Source organism: Stegostoma tigrinum, chromosome 17 (assembly GCF_030684315.1).
Source record: "Stegostoma tigrinum isolate sSteTig4 chromosome 17, sSteTig4.hap1, whole genome shotgun sequence".
In the NCBI taxonomy this organism is placed as follows: Eukaryota; Metazoa; Chordata; class Chondrichthyes; order Orectolobiformes; family Stegostomatidae; genus Stegostoma; species Stegostoma tigrinum.
Window position 1 is genome coordinate 7149839 of NC_081370.1, and position 21361 is coordinate 7171199.

Below are 21361 nucleotides of genomic sequence, written 5' to 3' on the forward strand. Positions count from 1 at the left end.
TTGATACAGTATGAACTAGAAATATTCAACAATGATAATTCCAACTTCATTCACTGGAAGAGGCACTTCTCGATGTTGTTGAGAATCACAATAAGGCACTTACAAATGAAGTCTTTCTTTTGTAACACGCATTGCGCCAGTGACGTATTTGCTTCTTTTACCCAACCTCGTTATAGCTTCCGAGTGAGATGGTTCACATGAACAAGTTAGTATTTTACAGCATCAGCATGGAGTTGAATTGAGACCACACAAGCTCTGAGGCCAAATCCACTCTTTAATATGAGCTGGATTAAAATCTGGATTATAGGAAGCATTTTGATGTCACCCAATCATGGAATGCAATAATTAAGTCAACAAACCATTCAAACTGTCTTTAAAAATGTGCTACAGCATTCCACAATGCACAGTGCCATGTAACTTACCAGTCTTAGGAAGAACCCACACATCTTGCTTCCGTCAAGCAAATCAACACCTTTCCTATATTCTAGGTGGACTCCACTCGATAACAGCATAGGATCCCTAAAGGACATGCTTGTTAACAATGAATCCTGTACTGCAAATATCCCTTCAGATATGAAACTAGAAAAATGTAAATTCAAAGTACAGACGGGGGAGAGGGTGTAGGAGCAGCAAGACAGGCAGTAGGACATGACATAAGTCTGTTCCATTTTTTTTGTAAAATATATATTTTTATTTTTGGTGCATATTGTGCTCATCAATATGAGGGATGGCAGTGCTGAGATCTAAATATATTTTCACTTTTACACCCAATATCAATATTATCTATTCCTAGAAAAACACAAGATAATTTCTCAACAATACCATAATTAACTTTTTTTTTTGAAAGTGCGACCTTCTCCCCTCTCACAATAAAGACTTCTGACATATCTACTTTTCATACCAGCCATCTCAGAGGCAATGCCCTGTGTTAGAATTATAAGATTATGGTTTTTGGACTGTCTCTTCTCTTCAAAATAAATTGACTGGGTTAACTGAATCAATCTGGTGTCTGCCTGACAGGAAGCCTGGATGGTTTGAATGTGAGAGATTAAACAGGGCCCAGATCTTTTACTGAGAAGAAGGGGCAAGGTGCTTACACTGAGAGACAATGACCACAGATTGTGTACAAAGAGTGGACAAAATTAGTCTCCAAAGTCCCTGAAAAGTGTGAAGAAAGTCAGGTTATAAACATCTGTGCTCTAAGCTGTCCATTTACTGCAAAAAAAAGTTCAAGTCTCAAGGATAGCTAATCAGCATTTCCACCAGGATGCAAGGCCCATTTATTTCATACTGCCATGGAGACAGGCTAAGAGGAAGAGTCTAAATTAACCCTGGAAACTCTCAAAGCTAGTCTGAGAGGATCTGGGAGATGCAGCAAGGCAATGCATCTCATCGCAATGCAGGTGGGAGATCATAGGAAGATTTGTACAGCCTGCAGTACAGGAAGAATCTCTGTGAGACTTAAAAATCATCTTGGAGAGGTCCTGGGAGAACTGAATGTTCTCTTAAAATGACAATGTAAACTATGTTTTTGCAGCATGTTTTTGGTTGTGCTAATAAGAAAGAAGTACTATTATACATTAAATTTTAGTGTTCAGCATAAACTGGAAATTCAAAACACTTTTTCTCAGAGGAACTCTATGAATGAAAGTTAGAACTGGAAGGAAGGCCTAAATCCTAAACGGAGACCCAGTTCTGAGGGGGAATTCTGGTGAAGACAGTGACACTGTGTCTTAACAAGAATTGAGCAAGAGAATTCAGATGCCTGAGAGTGAAGGCTGTGTGCAAAACTGAAGGGTGAATCAAAACAAATCTGACGGCAAAGCCAGAAAGCACAACAGCTCTGGGAAACAGAAGAAATCACGACGACACATTATAGCTGAAGCTTGTCTCACTTCATATTTACCAAGAGCAAATCAAATTTTAACCAGTGGTTGGTGTGAATTGGTGAGCAACAATTTTCTTTTAAATATTAACATACAAATGTACAAGAATATAAAGTTTACATTTGAAAGGAAGGTGAAATATATAGAACTCATTTCAAATACATCTGTGACTTTTATACAATAAGACATTGTGCAATTTGTTGGCAAGCATATAGAAAAGTAACTTATACATTATTGCATAAAAGATCAAACTCAGCATTATTGCACAAGTGATCGAGCACGTGCACTGTGTTCACCCATTGGGTACACAGCATGAAGGAAGCCCCTGCCCCATTCCTACTCCCTTTTCCTAAATATACAAACCTATACTCTGCTTTCAACTTCAAGAGGACAATAGCTATAAAGAAGTAAGCACCAAGAGGTATGCATGAACAGATGTGGGAATAAATACTTTCTTCTCATTCTTAGGCATTTCATTCTTGCAGAGCACCCTAACTGAAATTTTTGCTGTTTCATTTCAATAATTGGCAAGTACATAAGTGCAGTCATCCTCTCACCAGAATAAATAGAAGACCAGCAAGATCATTGCTAATGTAACTGATGTGCTTAAACCATCATAAACTAACTCTGGAATTTGCTCCTTCATATGGACTCAAAAAAAGCTGAGATATTGAGTGGTTCAATTCCCCTCTGCTGTTCCTAGATGTGCCACACAATAATCATCCATTCTATCTTTCACTGAACTACTTCCTGAATGTAACTTTACAGATTCTGGCTGTTCCAATTCTTTTTGATCTTAATATGTATAAGTGTACATGTTGAAAAGAAGTAACTTGCTGTACTAACCTAAAGACCTCCTCAACGTTGGATCTCGCAGTTCTGGGTGCAGAGAAGGTTTACCAGAATGCTGCCTGGTCTGGAGGGTTTTAGATATGAGGAGAGGTTGGATAAACTTGGATTGTTTTCACTAGAAAGGTGGAGGCTGAAGGGTGACCTGAAAGAGGTCTGAAAAATATGAGAAGCATAGATGGGTAGGATGGTCAGCAGCTTTATCCCAGGATGGAATGGTCAACTACGAGAGAGCACAGATTCGAGGTGAGAAGGGGTAAGTTTAGGAAAAAAGCGCAGGGAAAAGTTTTCACAAAGAGGGTGATGGGTGCCTGGAACACACTGCCAATGGAGGTGGTCGAAGCAGGCATATTAGTGACATTTTAGTTGTATCTTGACAGACACGTGAATGGGAAGTGAATAGGAGGACAGAAACTGCACATGGGCAATAGGTAGTGGGCGTAAGTAAGGTTTAGGAATCAATGTAGGCTTGGTGGGTTGAAATTTCTGTGCTGTATTGTATTGTATTGTATTGTATGTGACCCTAATCTCTTGCCACTGAAATCTGTCAGTATATCAGGAACACAACGAACATTCCATCTTTCTGTGAGATCACCAACCAAGGAACAGACAAAGGATAACAACATGTTGTAGGTGACTTTATGGAAATCCACAAGGCTTGAGTGGACAATTGTCAGCATTTGGATCATGGAAATGTACTGGTATTTTCTTGAGGCAGCAATGCTCAGTCTTCCAAAACAAAGGGATAATAATTTACTTTCGAGACACCTAGCAAATTGACAAGTTCACAGAACTGTCACAATATTGCTGGGTCACTACATTTCAGATCAGTTGGTTCCTGTGCTGTTTGCAATTCCTCAGCCTAGAAGCAAGTACTTGTTTGGATACTCATCAGAAAGAGACCATGGAATGTCCCATTCAGTTGAGGGGAATGTGAGGTGACTGCAAATTAAGTTTTCAGGTTTTAAAAGTGCATAGAGTAACAGCAAGCATCTAAACATTTGTTCTCAGGAACCCTTGTGCTAACTTACTAAAATGATTTACTAGCTGAGCAATGCATCTAGGGTTTAGTAATGACGTAACTGTGGCTTATGCATCTTCAAAAGGAATTATTTAGGAAACAATATTCTTAATCAGACTTAATATCAATCTTTAGATTGAACTGCATGACCATTTCCATCAAATCACTGCACCAGTCAGGTTGTAATTTTTTGGCAGGAATAAGGCTGACACCAGTATTAAGGAAAACCACCTAGTGGAAGGAAGAAACTAATATGGGTGACAGGCCACCATACTTGTATGACAGATAGTTGCACGTTTCAGATAAAAAAAGTCTTTTGCTTACGTTTTTCTACTTTCATTCAATCAGACGCATTGTTGCCCAAATCTGGAAGCCTAGGATTGAAGGCCCACTCCAGGACTTCAGAATGTGGGCTGGCAGCCTAGTACAGTAGTGAGGGACTACTGCAGTGACAAGGAGCAATCTTGGACATGAAATGATGACCCATGTACGTAGTCTTCTATTCTGGTGGATTGGTGGAGATCAAAATCCCAGATTCATTCAAAGAGGAGCAGTATACTTCTCTTTGGTGCCTTGATTAGCATTCTTTCTTTGGTCAACACCAAAAGCAGATTAACGAGCTAATTACCCCATTAATGCTTTTATTATCTTATGCCTTCAATAATAACCACAGAAATTTGAGAGGTTTCTGAGGGAAGTGGAAATGGTTATGGAAACCTACCCTGTCCTACAAGTGGAGCAATGCAAGAGTTCAAACTGTAGACATTTGTTCTTCAAGAGCACCACAAATCAGGGCTTTTTAATTAGCACCAGTATGGAAGGCTGTATTATAAAAGGATCTGCAAAATATACACTATCTGTTGTAAACACACATACTTCTTTGGTACCACGATACTTTACATTCTGACTGCTTTGTTTATATTGCTCATTCTGTGTTTCTTTTGGCAAAGCAAGTGGAAAGTGCTGATTGTTTAGAACTGCTTATATTTTGGTACAGGATACAGGAAAAACCTGGGAAGATTTATTTTTGGCAAGAGAGGGGCAGAAGAGAGATTTTAAAATTGGGGGCAGTTTTTTTGTTTTAGGAATGGGGACGGATTAAAACCAACTGGAGAGTAGGCAGAAAAATATAGTGCAATTCAAACTCTGAGCTCTTGCATGGAGAAACGTTCACCTGCACTGATGTAGGTGCAGCCTTTTACCCTTCCTACGTTGCTCTCAAAAAATATGGCAAGCCTTGACAATTAGCAGCAGCAGCACTTACTGCTCCAGTGATAGTATCACTTCTCTCGCAATCTCTCCATGTTAGGATGATTCCTTCAACCGTTGCTGCTCTTATGCTATTGCAGTTTAAAACCCACATAGCAGAGTCTAAACAATGACTTTAATGTTCAAGCTATTTTTAGACTGCACTCGATTGCGTACGTTGCCTGGGTTCAACCCCTCATGTTGAAAAGTAACCCTCAAAGGCTATCACCTCATCTCGCTTCTTTCTTTGCTGCTTCTCCTGAAGTCAGCAGGGCTAATGATCAAATAGATGGGATCACAAATCTAAGTGCGTCATACTTTTGATAGGTAAAGGGCACTTGACAAGTGGGTGAGGGTGTCTTAACCGCCTCTTCTCAGTTAACATCTTGTTCGCTTCTGCAGACTATTTCATCAACGCGCAACCATGCATGCCAGGAAGATTAAGTTGTGTGCGTTCAGTAGGAATCTTTAGTTAAGATGAATCTTTTGATGAATGGGATCTTTGTGGAAGATCCAAAAAATACTGGAGGAATTTTTTAAAACATGGCTTTAAGTCTTGTTCTGTTCCATTCCCTTATAAAACAACACGAAACAAAGTGTCAGTCAAGCAGATCTGCCTTGCTCTGAATCCGATCAATGAAGCATTTATTTCTTCAACTGCTCACAAACAATGAGCAAAGCAAAGCGCCTGTTTTGTAATCTCATCAACAAAGTCACATGAGCGTAGATTGGTCTTGTGTGCTGAGTGGGACAGTTGTATTTATCATGGACTCCCATTATAATCATTCCTCACTGTTCCTCAGCAGCGTGTCAATACATGTACCAGTTATGAGCATCGGTAATAGGCTTCATTGAACATGCCTTTCAAAACTATCTGGGGGCAGTAGTTCAGGTGCTGCTGTAACAGCAATAGGCGTGGCATGATTAGCATTCCCTCCAAGTAAAGAAGGTGAAGCAAGCGTCTAGACATAGAGAACAGCAGAGTACGTCCCATCACTCCAGAAAGCTTTGTGCAAGTGTTGAAGTGAACGCCAACTACTTCGAAAGTTTGCTGATGACACGAATCAGTGCACCATTTTCATCTTTCAGTCTTTGATTGTCAGCTCTCAAATCTGTTAAAACCTGATATAGTATTTCAAGAAAGAAAAGACTCATGTTTAGGGTATTGATCATTAAAAAGAGCCATTTGCTTCAGAATAAATTTGCAATAGGGAGGGGAGAAAAAGCTTTAAACCTTCAATTCCTCCTCAAGTTCTGAGATTCTTCTTTCTAAAGCCTTCCGTTCCTGTTAAAAGAAGTCTGAATCAATGCAGAGGCATGAAAAGCATGGAGCCAATACGCAGTCTTATACAAATAAAGCCTTTCCAGCCCATTGCAGTCTTGTGTGCTACTTGCTCTTCAAACATAAATCTCTATTGCAACGGCACTCCCAATGCCCATGCACCATAAATCTTACACATTTGTTACTACAAATATTTATCTGATTTCCTTTTAACTTGCCTGCCAGTTTCGCCTTTACAGACAACTGTGGTAAGCAACTACAAATTTCTAACAACTCTGTATGATGACTCTTTGTCTAAGACTATCTGCACCGACCAATGAAAATCATGATTCACCCTCTTAAAGGTTTTCAGGATGGTGGGTCAAAGGTGAACATGATCCACCTTAACATGTCTGCCACTGAAAAAGCAGAAAATTGTCATTTCCTCCCTAAACACCCCCTCGTTCTCTCTCTCACTCACTTTTGCATGTGCGCGCATACACGCACACTTTTGGTAAATCTTTGTTGTACCTTTTCTTTGACTCCTATCTGGGATTGCTCCTAGATTGCTCAGCACTGTACATTTGACATTTAACCACGGCCTTACTCAATTTCTTGTATAAATTCAGCATCAATTCCTTGCTTTGATATTTAGATTCTTTATATGTATATATTGATAAATGCTAAAGAAGTGTTCTTGTGGTACAATGATCGTGCCCCCACTTCTGGACCAAGAGGCCTGAATTCAAGACCCATCTGCTCTAGAGGTGTGTAATAACATCACTGAACAGGTTAATTAGCACATAGACATAAATACTAAATCCTATTTCTTGTTTTTATTTACCTTTTTTGCTTGTTCTCCAACATTTAAGGATCAACATCTCTAATTTACCCTGTTTCTCTGCTCTCAGGACGTCTCTTAGAGTATATTTATTCACTCAAAGTATTCCACTTGGTACTTCTGCATGGCAACCTACATTCGTCACCAACCTTCTTACCTGGCTGCATACTTCTACATTTCCTTTCAGTTTACCAAAATCCCAGCTTACAGTAATTTGCCCAAATGATTTCCGCAGATGAGAATGAGGTACACCACCCATCATATCTTGCTAATCTAAAAAAATCTGCAATCCTCCAACAAGATATAAGCATATGAATTCTGGGCTGGAACAAGTCATTTGGCCCCTCAAGGCTGCCCTGCGTTCAAGAAAATCATGGCTGATTTCAGTGTGGTGTCAACTTCACATCCCTGCTGACTTTAATAACCTTAACTCTCTCATTAGTCCAAAATCTACTTACCACTGCTTTAAAACTAATCAATGACTCACCTCCGCTATTCTCTGGGAAAGAGACTTCAAAAGACTCACGATCCTTTGTGAGGCCTGGAGGAAAACTTGCAGGTGGTGGCGTTTCAACCTATCTGCTAACCTTGTCCTTCTAGACAGTACCATTAGTGGGTTTGTCTCAGGACCCTTAGTGAATTTCTGCAGTGCATGTTGTTGTTAGTACACATTGGTGCCACTGACTATCAGTGGTAGAGAGATGGAAAGTTTGTGTTTGTGGTGCCAAGCTTTGTCCTGAATGATATTAAACTTTGAGTATTTTGGAGGTGCACTCATCAACCTTCTGAATTGTGCCTTGTAGATGGTAGACAGACTTTAGGCACTCGCTGCATGATTCCTGCTCTCTGATCTGCTCATGTAGGCACAGTGGTTATTATAGCTGGTTTACATGGAATATTTTTGCTTGAGAATGGGTGGCATGGTGGCTCAGTGGTTAGCACTGCTACCTCACAGCGCCAGGGACCTGGGTTCAATTCCAGCCTTGGGCAACTCTGTAGGGAGTGTGCACGTTCTCCCTATGTCTACACTGATATCCTCCATATTCCTCCCACAATCTAACGGTGTGCAGGTTAGATTGATTATTTTAAATTGCCCAGTGGCAAGGGACGTACAGGATAGGTGGATTAGGCATGGTTGATGCAAGGTTATGGGGGAGGGTGGGATTCTCTTTGAAGACTCAATGGGCCAAATGGCTTCCATCTGCACTGTGGGGATTCTATGATCAGTTTCTGATGTGGATTGGAAGTGAATTCAGAGACAACTCAGCTAACAGTTCTAACAAAGTCACTTATCTGAATGTTAATTGTTTGTCTCAATAGACACTGATCTGATGAGCATTTCTGGCATTTTCGATTTTGTTCTTATTTCTTCATTCACATATCCAGCGTCAAGTCTTAATTTATAATGCTCTCAGAATTACTAATTGCCAATATCAGCCATCACCCTGTACCCATTCTCATAATTCCAGGTGTTCTGCAGCCATTTCCAGCATTACTTTGAGTGTCCTCTACTCACTTTCTTCTCCATCTCCAAGTGGGCAGTTCTGTCTGCGAATCTTTCTTGCATCTGTAAACCCAACAAATAAATGGCAGATCAAAAAACATCAGTGTAAGTGCTAAGTCTACATAATACATTCTAAGTAGTGAGGACAGAATGTGTTCGTTTGATTTTATTTTTAGTTTTATAATATTCTGGATAGTAAAATTTAACCCAAGGGAGAATATCAATGGCAAAATCCTTCACCAGCTTAGTGTGCCATAGCTGCTTCCTGTCACTATCTTCTAGCATCATGCCATTTGCTTCTCATCATGGGTGACATCTACCTACAAGCAAAGAGCCTGGTGTATCCAACATGTGAATGAGGTTTTGTTTGCCTTCATAACTTTTTTGAAGGAGGATGAACGTTTACAGAAAGTCCTAAAAAAAAAGCCTTCTATTTAGTGCCTTTCATAACCACAGGTCATCCCAAGTCATTAAGTAGCTCAAAAGCATAGTAACTCCTACCTCGTGGACAACATGACAACCACTTTGCACCAAGCTGTCACAAAGCAATTGGTGACCAAACTGTCTTACTTCAACAATTTATTTAAAAGCCAAATACTGTCAAAGACAATAAGGAGAACTGGTCCATTCTTGTGCAAAGGTACTAAGGCATCTTGTACGTCTGCCTTGAGTTGATGGGCCGGGCGTGTGTTTAATGAACCCTCCAAAAGATTGCACCATTAAAAGTGCAACACGACAAGGAAGTGGCAACCTAGAATGTGCTCAAGTCACTGGACTGGAACTTGAACTAATAACCCTTTGGTTCAGAGGTGAGGATTTTATCAACTGAATTATGGCTGTACCTGAAAGATTTCTGTTTCTTTCTTCTAAAGTGGTAGATTCTCAAAAATGCAAGGATTCCACCCATGTCTTTTCAATGGCACCATAGTTTGTGAAAAGGAAAATATTTCATTCATTAACATGTCAGCACCATGTGATCACAACAATGTCATGTTGGTAGATGCTAAAATGGCCTGGAAATTGGCAGGATGAATCACTGCAGGCCTATCCTTGTTTCAAAGATAATAAAAAAAATTGGAAATACTCAGCAAGCTAGGCACCATTCACAAAGAGAAAAACAGTGTCAGTGTTTCAGTCACTTACCTTTGATCAGACTTGAGTTCATCACTACTTTGACAAACTGTCAAAAACCTTTACTGATTTCTCTGTCCACACATGCTGCGTATTGGTTTATTTTATATTTCTAACAGCTACAATATTTTGTTATCACTTCAGTGGTTTAGACCTGTCTAGTCTGGCAAATGGATCCAGGGCAACTGCTTCGAGATAGCTGGACGACTAGACTGAGGGCAACCACGGACACTTTGTGATCCTTGACTGATGGTACCAACATATCATGCCTGGACTGCACCTCAGAAAATGTAACAGACATGCAGCACTGCTTCGAGTTGAATAAAACACACTGCTGGATTGTTCAAATTAATTAATCAAATATCTTCAAGGAGTGTGAGAAGTACTGTGATTCTGTACAATCCCACAAAGTTTCTGCAATGGTCATTTCCTTCATGACTTATAAGACAAAAGAGGTTAGAAGCATGAGACAGAGCCTGTAAACATACCAGTTTCAAGCTACCAATGGTGACTAAATGAAAATTTTAAATAAATCGTTAAGTTCCCAACCTGTTCCCCCATTGTTTCCTTTGGATGTTCATACTTGGACCATACAAAGCTGTGATGTCTTATTGTACTTCATCCGCCATGAAAGCACATTCGGTCACCAGCTTAAATGAAAATCCAACACCAACTTCATCGATCAGCAAAAGAGTTTAAAAAGAAACAAGATGGGAATAGATCAGACAGCCCCTTCAGACTGCTCTTCCAACTAATAAGATCAAAAATTTAGCCCAAACTTTACTTTTCCAACCAATTCCACATTCCTTGGTTTCCATTGTGAATATTCAATGACTGAATATTCTGTATTGTTTGGAATACAGGATTCCAAAGATTGACACAATCCTATGAGGAAATAAATTTTCCCTAACATTAGTCTGAAACCCAGACAGTGGACTGCTTTTTCTGAACTCTCCAACAAGGAAACCAGGCCTTCTGTATCTACCCTGCCAAACATGTTCAGAATCTTAGAAGTTTGAATGAGGTCACTTCTCATTTCTCTAAACATTAAAGGGATGAGCCTCTTGTGGAGAACAAGGATCATATTTTATTCCAGTGTATTCTCTTTGATACGTTTGAGTTGGATTTCTCAACAATATCCACTTCTCTTTCAATCCCATTGTACGTGCTTTTGGCATGGGGCCACGTGATGCAGGGTATGTGACCAGCCCACAAGCTTTCTATCCATTTTTGAGCTCAGCCCCATCATAGATGGTGGGTGGGCTCAAAATCAGCAGCCTGCCCACCACAGGTAAACAAATAATCTATCCTATGCTCATCCATAACATGATCAACATGGACAGGTGGGCAAGAGCAGGACTCCCTCTTGTTTTCAAAAAGTGTTTCAAATTGAATAAAGGAGATAAGTCTTCAGGGCAAAGGGCTGTGTGCCCATTACACACTGGGGACAGTGTAATCCAGAGTTACTGTGGAAATAGTAACACTGATGGAAATAGAATCTCTTCCTTCCTACCTGCATAAAATTTGAAACCCATAACCCCAACTCCCTCCTCCTTATGTGTTAAATACGTCCCGGCTCAAAGCTCCCTTCTGGCTTACATCACTCTAGCATCCATTAAGCCTCCACTGTCGACCTGCCTGCCTGCAGTCCTGAGAGCACCCATTATGGGGTTCTGGCAACTCTGGGCTTGCAGGAGGAGCTAGTCAGTCTGATGGACTGCCAGCTTCATACAGTGGGGCTTTCTCCTGGTAAAGGGCTTAAGACCAACTCTGCTTCTATTGAGCATGCCTGCAGCACTTTTATGGCTATGGAGCAGGCGTTTTGTTGGTCTGTCAACTTGCCAACCTTCCTTCCCAGCGTGGAGAGAATGAGCTGTCTGCCTCTTATTTTAGCGAGTTTTGAGAAGATTTGTAGCTCAGGTTGAGGTTCTGGATGTGAGTTTGCTCGTTGAGCTGGAAGGTTAGTTTTCAGACGTTTCGTCACCATTCTAGGTAACATCATCAGTGAGCCTCCGACGAAGGTTCGTCGGAGGCTCACTGATGATGTTACCTAGAATGGTGACGAAACGTCTGAAAACCAGCCTTCCAGCTCAGCGAGCAAACTCACATCCAGCCTCTTATTTTTTTGCCCAAGATGTTGGGGTGACTACCTGTTGCCTTTTCTTAAAGACTGCTGGGCTGGTTTCCTCTTTCAGAAAGGTAGACTCGACATGGCTTTTATAAACTGCAACTTCTGCTGAGTAGGATAGATACAGGACAAAGATGAAGAGTGTCTTTTAAGAACATCCTCTGTACTTGCCAACTCCCTGCATGTACTTTGTATCAAAGTGCTGTCAAATCCATCCTCCAGAATGAGAATCAAAGAAACTGAAACCCAACATTTCCAGGACAGCAGCTGTATCTGTTCTGGCAGTATCTAAATACCTCTTTAGCCTTAGAGATTCCACATGTTTCCAAAGTAATTCTGTGATCATGGCACATAAACAGGAAGTACATTCCCTCATTGCAGCATGATTCTGGGCTCAGAAAAGGAAGCTGTTTCTGTGCATGAATAAATAGGAGAGCTTGGACATGATGTAAGCACACAAAAGTTATCAGAACTGTGTGTTGACAGTTAATAGAAAATTGCAAATGCTGCTGCAAAGCAATCACTACCAATTCCGAAGCTATATATCGAAGACACAGCATTCATTAATCTCAAGATAACAAAATGTGAAGCTGGATGAACACAGCAGGCCAAGCAGCATCTCAGGAGCACAAAAGCTGACGTTTCGGGCCTAGACCCTTCATCAGAGAGCCTTCATTAATCTCATCCTGATTTTATTGACAATGCATTGATCCCACTGACACCTAACAATTAAATTCTATCGGTGAATGCAATCTAAGGGGACAGTTTCTGACCTGCGTGGCCTTCTCTAGCTCCAGCTTTGTCTGTGCGATCTGCATCTGCACTTCCTGCAGTTGATCTCGAAGCTGGACATTCTTTCTTTGAAGCTCTTCATACAGCTGTTATATAGAAAGACAGACTTGAGGTTTTCCAAGCCACGTTTCTGATCAGCAATGTAGCACAGCATCACATAAGGGATCAGGAGCACTCTAGGGATAGATATTATGCACAGGAGCTGGCAGAGCAAGTGAGGATCAAAATATAGTTTGGAATGGTAAATACTATATTAAGGTTAAGATTATATTTATGATGGAAGAGAGAAGAGTATGTCAAACTTTCAACCTTTGAGGCACCAACCTGAAGACAGAAGAGGAAAAGCACAGAAAAAATTGGATCTGCTTCCAAACACAGGGTGCAGGACCATATCAATGGAGGAAGTAATCAGAAGAAAATGACTTAAGTGTGCATTCAGAGCAGTAATATAGGGAATGAAATGATAAAGAGACACAGTTCCAGAGTGTAACATTACAGCTAGTATAGGCAGGTGATCAGCAAAACCAGATAAAAGTTTGTGGGGAAAAAAATATAGTCAAATGAGCTGATGTTGGAAAACATACTGGGTCAGCAGGAAGTATTAAAACAGAAATAAAGCATTTCATAGAAACATGATCATACAAAAATGGGTGTTTAGCTAAAGAGGGAGAAGCTAGAAGGAATGAACAAAATAATGGTCAGAAGTGGGTTTAAAGCAGAGTTCCAAGGGAGGAGAATGCAATGGTGCAGTGGTGTTTACAGTGGGCAGTTCCAGAGCCCAGGATATAGAGACTGATCACATGGCTGTAAATGGTGGAGTAAAAGGACAGGGAGGACGTACAAGAGCAGTGTTCTCAACACAAGGTTTGAAAAGATGATTAAGCTTTCGACAGTTTCTTCAATTGAAGGTGAAGTGGAATAATGAGGAAAATTGTGATGTGCTATGCTTTTTGTTCAACAACAGCAAACTTGTAAGGATTAGTTACCATGGGGAGGCCGAGATCAAAGGCTATTGGAATCCACGTGCCGTATTTCACAAACAAGTGCAAGAGGAGTGGGATAATAGTGGAGATGCTTCGAGTCTCTTAAGGTTTTTTTTGGAAAAAACAAAGGTGTGTCAGAGAGAGAGAGGTCTGACAGAAATAAAAGCTTGGACATGAGTGGTCAACAGAAATGGAGGGCTAGGTGAGTTCAGGCAGAATGCAGGAGGGACTTTCTGCTGAAAGAGACACATCCCAAGGAAAATCCCAGTGTTCACTGATGTCCTTTAGGGAAGGAAACTGCCATCCTTACCTTGTCTGACCTACATGTGACTCCAGACCCACAACAATGTGGTTGACTCTAAACAATTAGGGATGTGCAATAAATGCTGCCTTGCCAGCAGCTTCACATTGCATGAATTAATAAAATAAAAAGAGAATCTGGAATGTCTGTCTCAGGAAAATTAAGAAAGGGAATTACTGGAGAGTGCCTTACTGCTGGTAGCCCATTCAGTAATTCGCTGAAAAACTGAGTGAAATGCATTTTGATAGTGGCAGGGAAACGAGAGAAAGTTCTGAAGGAGCAAATTAATACCCACTTGGAAAGGCTTGAGTTAATTAGGAATAGTCAGTACGACTTTGTCAGAGGAAGCTCAAGCCTAACAAATCTGTTAGAATTTTTTGAAAAGGTGATTAAGTCCATGGATAAGGAAAGTTCAGTTGATGTCATAAAATGGATTTTAGCTTTTGACAACGTCCCACATGGGAGACTGATTGAAGAGGTTAAAGCACGTGGAATTCAGGGAAACTTGGCGAGGTGAAGCAGAAACTGCCTCAGTAATAGGACACATAGGTTAGTGGTAGAGGGCGTTTGAGTGACTGGAAGCTGGCGTCCAGCGGTGGACCAGAAGGATCAGTACTGGGGCCCTTATTGTTTGTAATGTACACAGATGATAGAGATGAAAATATTGGGGGGGAATGTTAAAAAATTTGCAGAATGCACCAAGATTATAAAGTGGTTAATAGCGAAGATGATGCTTGTAGGTTACAGGAAGAGAAAGATGAGTTGGGCAGATGGGCAGACCAGAGACAGATGGTATTTAACCCTGATAAGTGCACTTTGGAAGAAGAAACGAGATGAGAGGGTATTTAATGAATGATAGGAAACTGGGTATCTTAGAGGAACAGAGGGATCCAGGGGTAATTACTAACCGAGATCGCTAAAGTCAGTGAAGCACGTGAATAGCACAGTTAAAAAGGCACATGGGTCACTTGCTTTCATCAGTCATGGCACAGAGTATAAGAGCAAGAAGGTAATGTAGGAGTTGTACAGAACATTGGTCAGGTCACAGTTGGAGGACTGTGTGCAGTTCTGTCACCTCACAACAAGAAGGATGTGATGGGGGGAGTGAGGTACAGAGGACGTTCTCCAGGATGTTACCTGGGATGGAGAAATTGAGCTATATGGAGAGACTAGATAGGCTTGGATTGTTTCCTCTACAGCAGAGAAGACTGGGTGAGGGGAAATAATTGAGGTGTATAGCTTATGAGGGGGATTGACAGGGTGAATAGAGAGAGCTGTTCCCTTGGTCGTGGGGTCAATCATGAGAGCATAGAGTTTTTGGATGGCAGGTAGGAGATTCAGAGTGGATTTGGCCTTTTTGGAGCTATATGAATCTATGAACCCACTAGAAGCTAGCAGTGACTGTAGAGAATGTGAATGTAGCATGAATGCTCACAATGAGAGGTTATTGATTACGCAATTAATAAGGGTTATCTTTTCTATGATTAATTAATTGCTTACTAGGGAAAGTTTCATCAATGACGCTTTTAATTAGCTCAGCACAGTAAAAATCTTGAAACTCAAAATCTTGCCATGCCATTGCTAGAAGACAGTCACTGGGAACTCAAACATCTTTGTTAAAAGTGAACAGTTCCTAAAGGCTCTTAAGACAAGTTTGAAGAAAGGAAAGTTCTAGGAGTATATATTAGGATGTAGAATATTAGAGATAGCGAGGGACAAGAACATAAAGGGATATAAACGTTACATCTTAAATGAAGATCTAGTTAGACCTCCGTACTTACTTTTCTGTAGCCTCTTTTATCAGTCTCAATCTCTGCTTGATCTATTTGAGTAGGTTGCAAGCCAGTGTCCAAATATGAAGTCGCCTCTTTGTTCGCAAGATGTCCTTGATTGCTTCCTGTGGTATATCCCCTGTAAGTGAAGGGCAACAGAGACAGAAATAAAGCAGCAAATTCCAAAGTATACTTTTTCAACCAACATTTGTGTGCTTTGGGGCCACTGACAGAGGATCCAGTCATTAGGTGTAAAGTGCAACAGGATCAAAGAATTGTTAAGGTGCTGAAATGGCCATTCAGCCAATCATGCCACTACTGGCTCTTCAAACGTGCTTCATTACTTAGTGCCAATCTCCTGCTTTATCTCCATTGAACTGTCCTAAACTTTGACAATAGCAGGCATCAGAAGTATAAGGTGCTATAAACTTCAAAACTCATTATATAGTTCTTATTAAAATGCACCTTCTAAAATATTATCACTTCTTTTGTCGCCATTTACTCCATGACCTCTGAATCCTATTATCTATCAGTACCTACAACATGTGCCAGACATAATCAACTTACAAGCCCATGGTCACACTAATGACTTAGGTGCTCTATTTGTTACATTTGAGTCATGAGAGCAACGTTCAGAGCATGCTGCAGTTCATCTATTATAAAGATTGGTCACAACAAAGTGATTAAGCTAGCTAAATTTCTCATCAGGGTTCAAACAACCAGTGCATAAACCCCCAAGTATCTCAGAAACCATCAGAACTCAAGTCTTCAACCAAGATTTCTGCAAGGCCTTCGACTCATTGAGTGGTGACAAAAGGACTAATGGTCACCAACATGGAGATCTTCAAAGATTCACCATAATAGATACTTTGGAAAGGCCCTGAAAAACTCAGAGTAAAATATATGATCCAATGTGACAGAGAATTACACAATTGGAGCAACCTATTACAAGACAATGAAGTATGTGAAAGACTACTCAGTCTACATTAGCTGATCAATGCTGAAGCCCCCCAACAGCTCACTGCTGTTCAGTCCAGGTCCTCTGATGAGCCTGGGGGATTTCATCCAACACAGCAACTGGGATTCTACAGTTAATCTGCCCTTGGAGTTAGAAACATGAGCCAGTGATCTCAATTAGACAGAACATCTTGTCGATGTTAGGCGAGGACAGAATCTCTCAGCTATAGCACTGTCAGGAATAACGGAGACAGAATCCTTACCTGTTTAGATAATCAATCTGCAACAGAAAAACAGAATACAATGTGAAAATAATATCACAAATAAATAAAGTGTGAAAGATAACTTAAGATTAAGATACAATTCATATATTTGGACACACAACTCCTGTCCCCACCCCCCACATTTGAATTTATGAAATTTATTAAGCATCTCTCACTGTTAATGGTGTGCTATAAATTTCCAGTTCTTTAATAATTTCTTTCCCAAATTATTCTCAGAAGACTCTTGGCCGAGGTTGGTCATTGAAAACATTGCTCATCTTGACTGCAGCATCTCCAATCTATATCCTGATCTGGCCTACCTACTACATAATTTTTCATTAAGGTTGGACTCACCTTCAGACTACATTATGGCAACACTTCTGCCAAACACATACCCTCCATAAACTTTAACTAATTCAAAAGCAATGCCTCCATCCTATCCTACACTGTGCTAACTCTCTATTAATTCCCATTTAGCATCAATACAAAAGTAAAACACTGTACATGCTGAAATCTGAAATAAAACCAGAAAACGTCTGAAATACATTTGATCAGGCAACATCTGTAGATGTTTCAAAGAACAGAGTTAGTGCCCTTGTTAAGGGGGTGGACCGAGCAGATCAAGTGTCAGTGGAGGAGTATGTAGGAGACATCAATCATCGTATCATCAGGTTCAGGCTGGGGAATGACATACAATAACCCACAGTAAGGGAAATAAATTTTGAGACAGCTTTTGGAGTTCCACACTGTCCTTCAAAGTTTAGTGTCATTTGCAAACTTTGAACGTGTCCACTGTACACCAAGATCTAGATCATTCATATCAACAGGAAAAGCACAACTCTCAGTACTGACTTCCAGACAGCTCCACTACAAACCCTCCTCCAGCATGAAATATGGCCACTGACCATAACTCTTCATTTCCTATCCCTCAGTCGAATATGTATCCGCATTGCCATTGTCCCTTTTATACCACGACATATAATTTTCCTCACAAGTCTATTGTGTGGTGCTGTATCAAACATTGTCTGTCACAGGAAGAAGGCCAACCAGCTCACAAATTATATACTAAATCCCATTTTATTTGTGCATTGGTCAGGCCAGTATTTTTTGACCTCCCTACTGAGCCACTTTCTGGAACCACATAGTCCACGTGGTGATATTAGCATTCAATGTAACATTAGCAAGGAAGTTCCAAGATTTGAACCAGCAACAGTGAAAGTGCAGTGATATTGTCCCAAGTTAGAATGCATGTGTCGCTTGAAAGACATGCAACAGATGCTGATGAAGCCTTACAAATTGAAGTCCATCTTGTAGTTGGAACACCCTACATCCACTATGTCAGAGGAAGTTGACCATTTAAGATGGTGGATGGGGTGCCCATCCAGCCAATTACTTCTTCCTAGATAGTGTGGAACTTTGTAAGTTTTTGGTGGAGGACAGAATTTGAGCAGTCAGGTAGTGAGCTACTTGCCAAAGAATTCACAGTATCTGATCTGCTTTTGTAGACAGAGTATTTATGTGACTCATTTAGTAACTTTTATGATCAATGGTAAGCCTCTGAATTTCCGACCAGCAACATCCTAAGACAGTAAGAACTGCAGTCAGAAATAACAGCGTGTGGAGCTGGAGGAACACAGCAGGCAAGGGCAGCATCAGAGGAGCTGGAAAGCTGACGTTTTGGGTTGGGACCCTTGGATTTCTTATTCAATGTCAAGAGATGGTTAGAATCTCTTTTGGAAATGTTCATTAAATGGCATTGGTGTGACAAATGTTATTTGTCACCTATCAGTCCAAGACTGAATGTTGTCCAAATCTTAATGTATGTGGACACATGTAGCTTCATTATCTGAGGAATTGCACAAGGAACTGAATACTGGGCAATCATTAGTGAACATCCAGATTTGCTCTCATGACACACTATTCATTGAAACAACAGCTGAAGGTGGATGGATGGATGCATGACACTATCCTGAGGAAATGCTATAGCAATTTTCCAGGACTGGGGTGATTGACCTCCAACAACCACTATCCTTCTTGAGTCTGTGGAGAGTTTTCCCTGATTCCCACTGACATGAACTTTGCCACATTCATGTTAATGGCAGTCACTCTCACTTAATCCCAGGACTTCAGTTCATTTTTGGACCATGGCTATAATGATGACTGGGACCAAATAGCATAAGCCAAATTGATCACTGGCAAATAAATAATTAGTGACTAAATGCCAATTGATAGCGTAGCCAATGACAGCTTTCATCAGTTTGCTGATGTTTGAGATTAGACTGATAAGGCAGTGATTGGAGGTGGTAGTGGGGCAATGGCGTAGTCACTGGACTTATTATCCAAAAGCCTAATATTCTAGGCCATGCGGTCTGATGCCATGGTAGATAGTAAAATTTGAATTCAGTGATAAAAAGAAGTCTGGAGTTTAAAAAAATACTAGCCTACTGGTGACCATGTTACCATAGTCAACTGTTGTAAAAACCCTTCTAGTTCACTAAAATCCCTTCCAATTTTGAAGGAAATCTGCTGTCCTTATCTGATCTGGCTCATGTGACTCCAGGCCCACAGCAATGTGGTTTACTGTTTATTGCCCTCTGGACAATTAGGGATGGACAATAAGTTTGATTTGATTTATTGTCGTCACATGTACTTAAATACAGTGAAATGTTTTGTTTTGCAAGCAGTACAGGCAGATGGTAGCAAACAGGACATCCGGATCATATGATATTTATTTATTTATTCATTCATTTTGTGATAGACAGGCATTGCTGGCTGGCCAGCATTTATTGCCCATTCTTAGATGCCTTTGAGAAGGTGGTAGTGAGGTGTTACCTGAACCACTACAGTCCACCTGCTTAGACAAAGAGAGGCATATAAGGTTACAAACTGCGCAGGAGTTACACAAACCAGGATCAATGTTAGTAAGATCAACATTATTTAAAATTAGAGGGGTCCATTCAGCAGTCTAATAACAGCACAGAAGATGATGTTCTTGAATCTGTTGGTGCATCATATCCCATAAACAAATTTTAAAACGCACATTGTGAGGGCAATATACAATTTGCAACACTGACTTATGAAATAGCAGTGTTGTAGTTATACTGGGATAATTCTAGTTCCTAATACAAGTCTTCAGCAGTATAGCTGGGAGGTTTTCTGTAAGTAGTATGCTACGTAATTCTTAAGATCATTTGTTGTGAATCACTGACTGAAGACTGACATATACAGCATCATCTGCAAAGACCTTGGGAGGAGGTGGCAGAGATTGATCATCTACTCAGCACCTCTAGTTAATGTTACAGCCTTGTCTTTTGCACTAAAATTTTAGGCTGTCCCTTCATCAAGTGCAGGGTAACTCATGACACTTCCTTTTCCCATTCATAGTTTAACAGTCCAACAGCATCCATGACTGGACATGACAGCACTGCAGAGCATCCATTTGTGTGGGATCACATAGTTCCTGTCTAATGAATACTGCTTTGGTATACAAACAGTCCTGTGTAGTAGCTTCACCAGGTTGGCACCTCATGTTTTGGAGTTTAGCATTGCTTCTAACATGCCCTTCTGCACTGTGCACTGAACCAAGGCGGGCCTCCCAGACTGATGTAATGATAGAGTGGGGGACATGTCTGGCTATGAGGTTGCAGATTATGGTCAAAGACAATTCTGCTGTGTCAGGGCCCACATTATGCCCAGTCCCGAGCTATTAGATCTGGTCTAGATCCATCTCACTTAGCAGTGTTAGTGTCACACTAAACAATGGAAGGTATCCACAGTTTGAAAGCATAATTTTGGCACAAGAATTGGCACTGGTTAATCCTGCCAATACTGTTACAGACAAATGAATCTATAGCAGGTAGAATGGCGAGGCTAAAGTCAAGGAGCTTCTTTCCTCTGACTGTTTCCCCCATCACTGCTGCAGACTCAGTCTTGCAGCTATGGCCTTCAGAACCTTCCCAGCTTAGTCAGTAGTAGTTTTACAAGACCAGTCTTGGTGAAGTCTGTGGCCTTGTGACATTCAGCACTTCTTCGAAATGATGTTAAGTACAGATGACTGCCTCAGCTGCAAATGGAAGGAGGTAATGAGTAGATTTCCTTGCCCATGTTTGAGCGGATGCCATGAGACTTAGCAGGACCTGGAATCAACATTGAAAATTCCCGACGCCATTCTCATCTGCCCAACATTCTTTCTAAACTGTGCAGCCAATGGGAAGCTCCACACACACACCAATTATCACACGGACACATAGATTTTGCTTGCTGGAGCTACTGCTAAGCGCAAACCTTGGAGGTCTGAGCAGCAACAAAAAAAAACAAGAAGCTTGCCCCTTACGAGACATCACTGTGCTGCCATCTCTGATGGGTCTGTCATGCTGGTGGGACAGGACAAAGCAAGGATTGAGGTCATCTTGGATGTTGTATGT

The 21361-nt window shown here is 40.8% G+C and overlaps 1 protein-coding gene across 7 annotated transcripts in view; it reads right to left on the reverse strand.

The window, feature by feature from the left end:
• Positions 1-427: 427 nt before the first annotated feature.
• LOC125459460 (protein phosphatase 1 regulatory subunit 12A-like) overlaps positions 428-21361 on the reverse strand; it is a 219353-nt gene continuing 198419 nt past the window's right edge. For 4 of the 7 annotated variants that reach the window (XM_059651908.1, XM_059651909.1, XM_059651913.1 and 1 more), the window contains 6 exons: positions 16938-16954; positions 15727-15856; positions 12643-12747; positions 8623-8673; positions 6239-6289; positions 428-6126 (listed from right to left, as the gene is read on the reverse strand). In XM_059651908.1, coding sequence (XP_059507891.1) covers positions 6040-6126; positions 6239-6289; positions 8623-8673; positions 12643-12747; positions 15727-15856; positions 16938-16954 — 441 coding nt within the window. In that variant the 3' untranslated portion in view covers positions 428-6039. The remainder of the gene's footprint in view (positions 6127-6238; positions 6290-8622; positions 8674-12642; positions 12748-15726; positions 15857-16937; positions 16955-21361) is intronic. The other 3 variants (XM_059651912.1, XM_059651910.1, XM_059651911.1) reach the window with 1 other exon arrangement.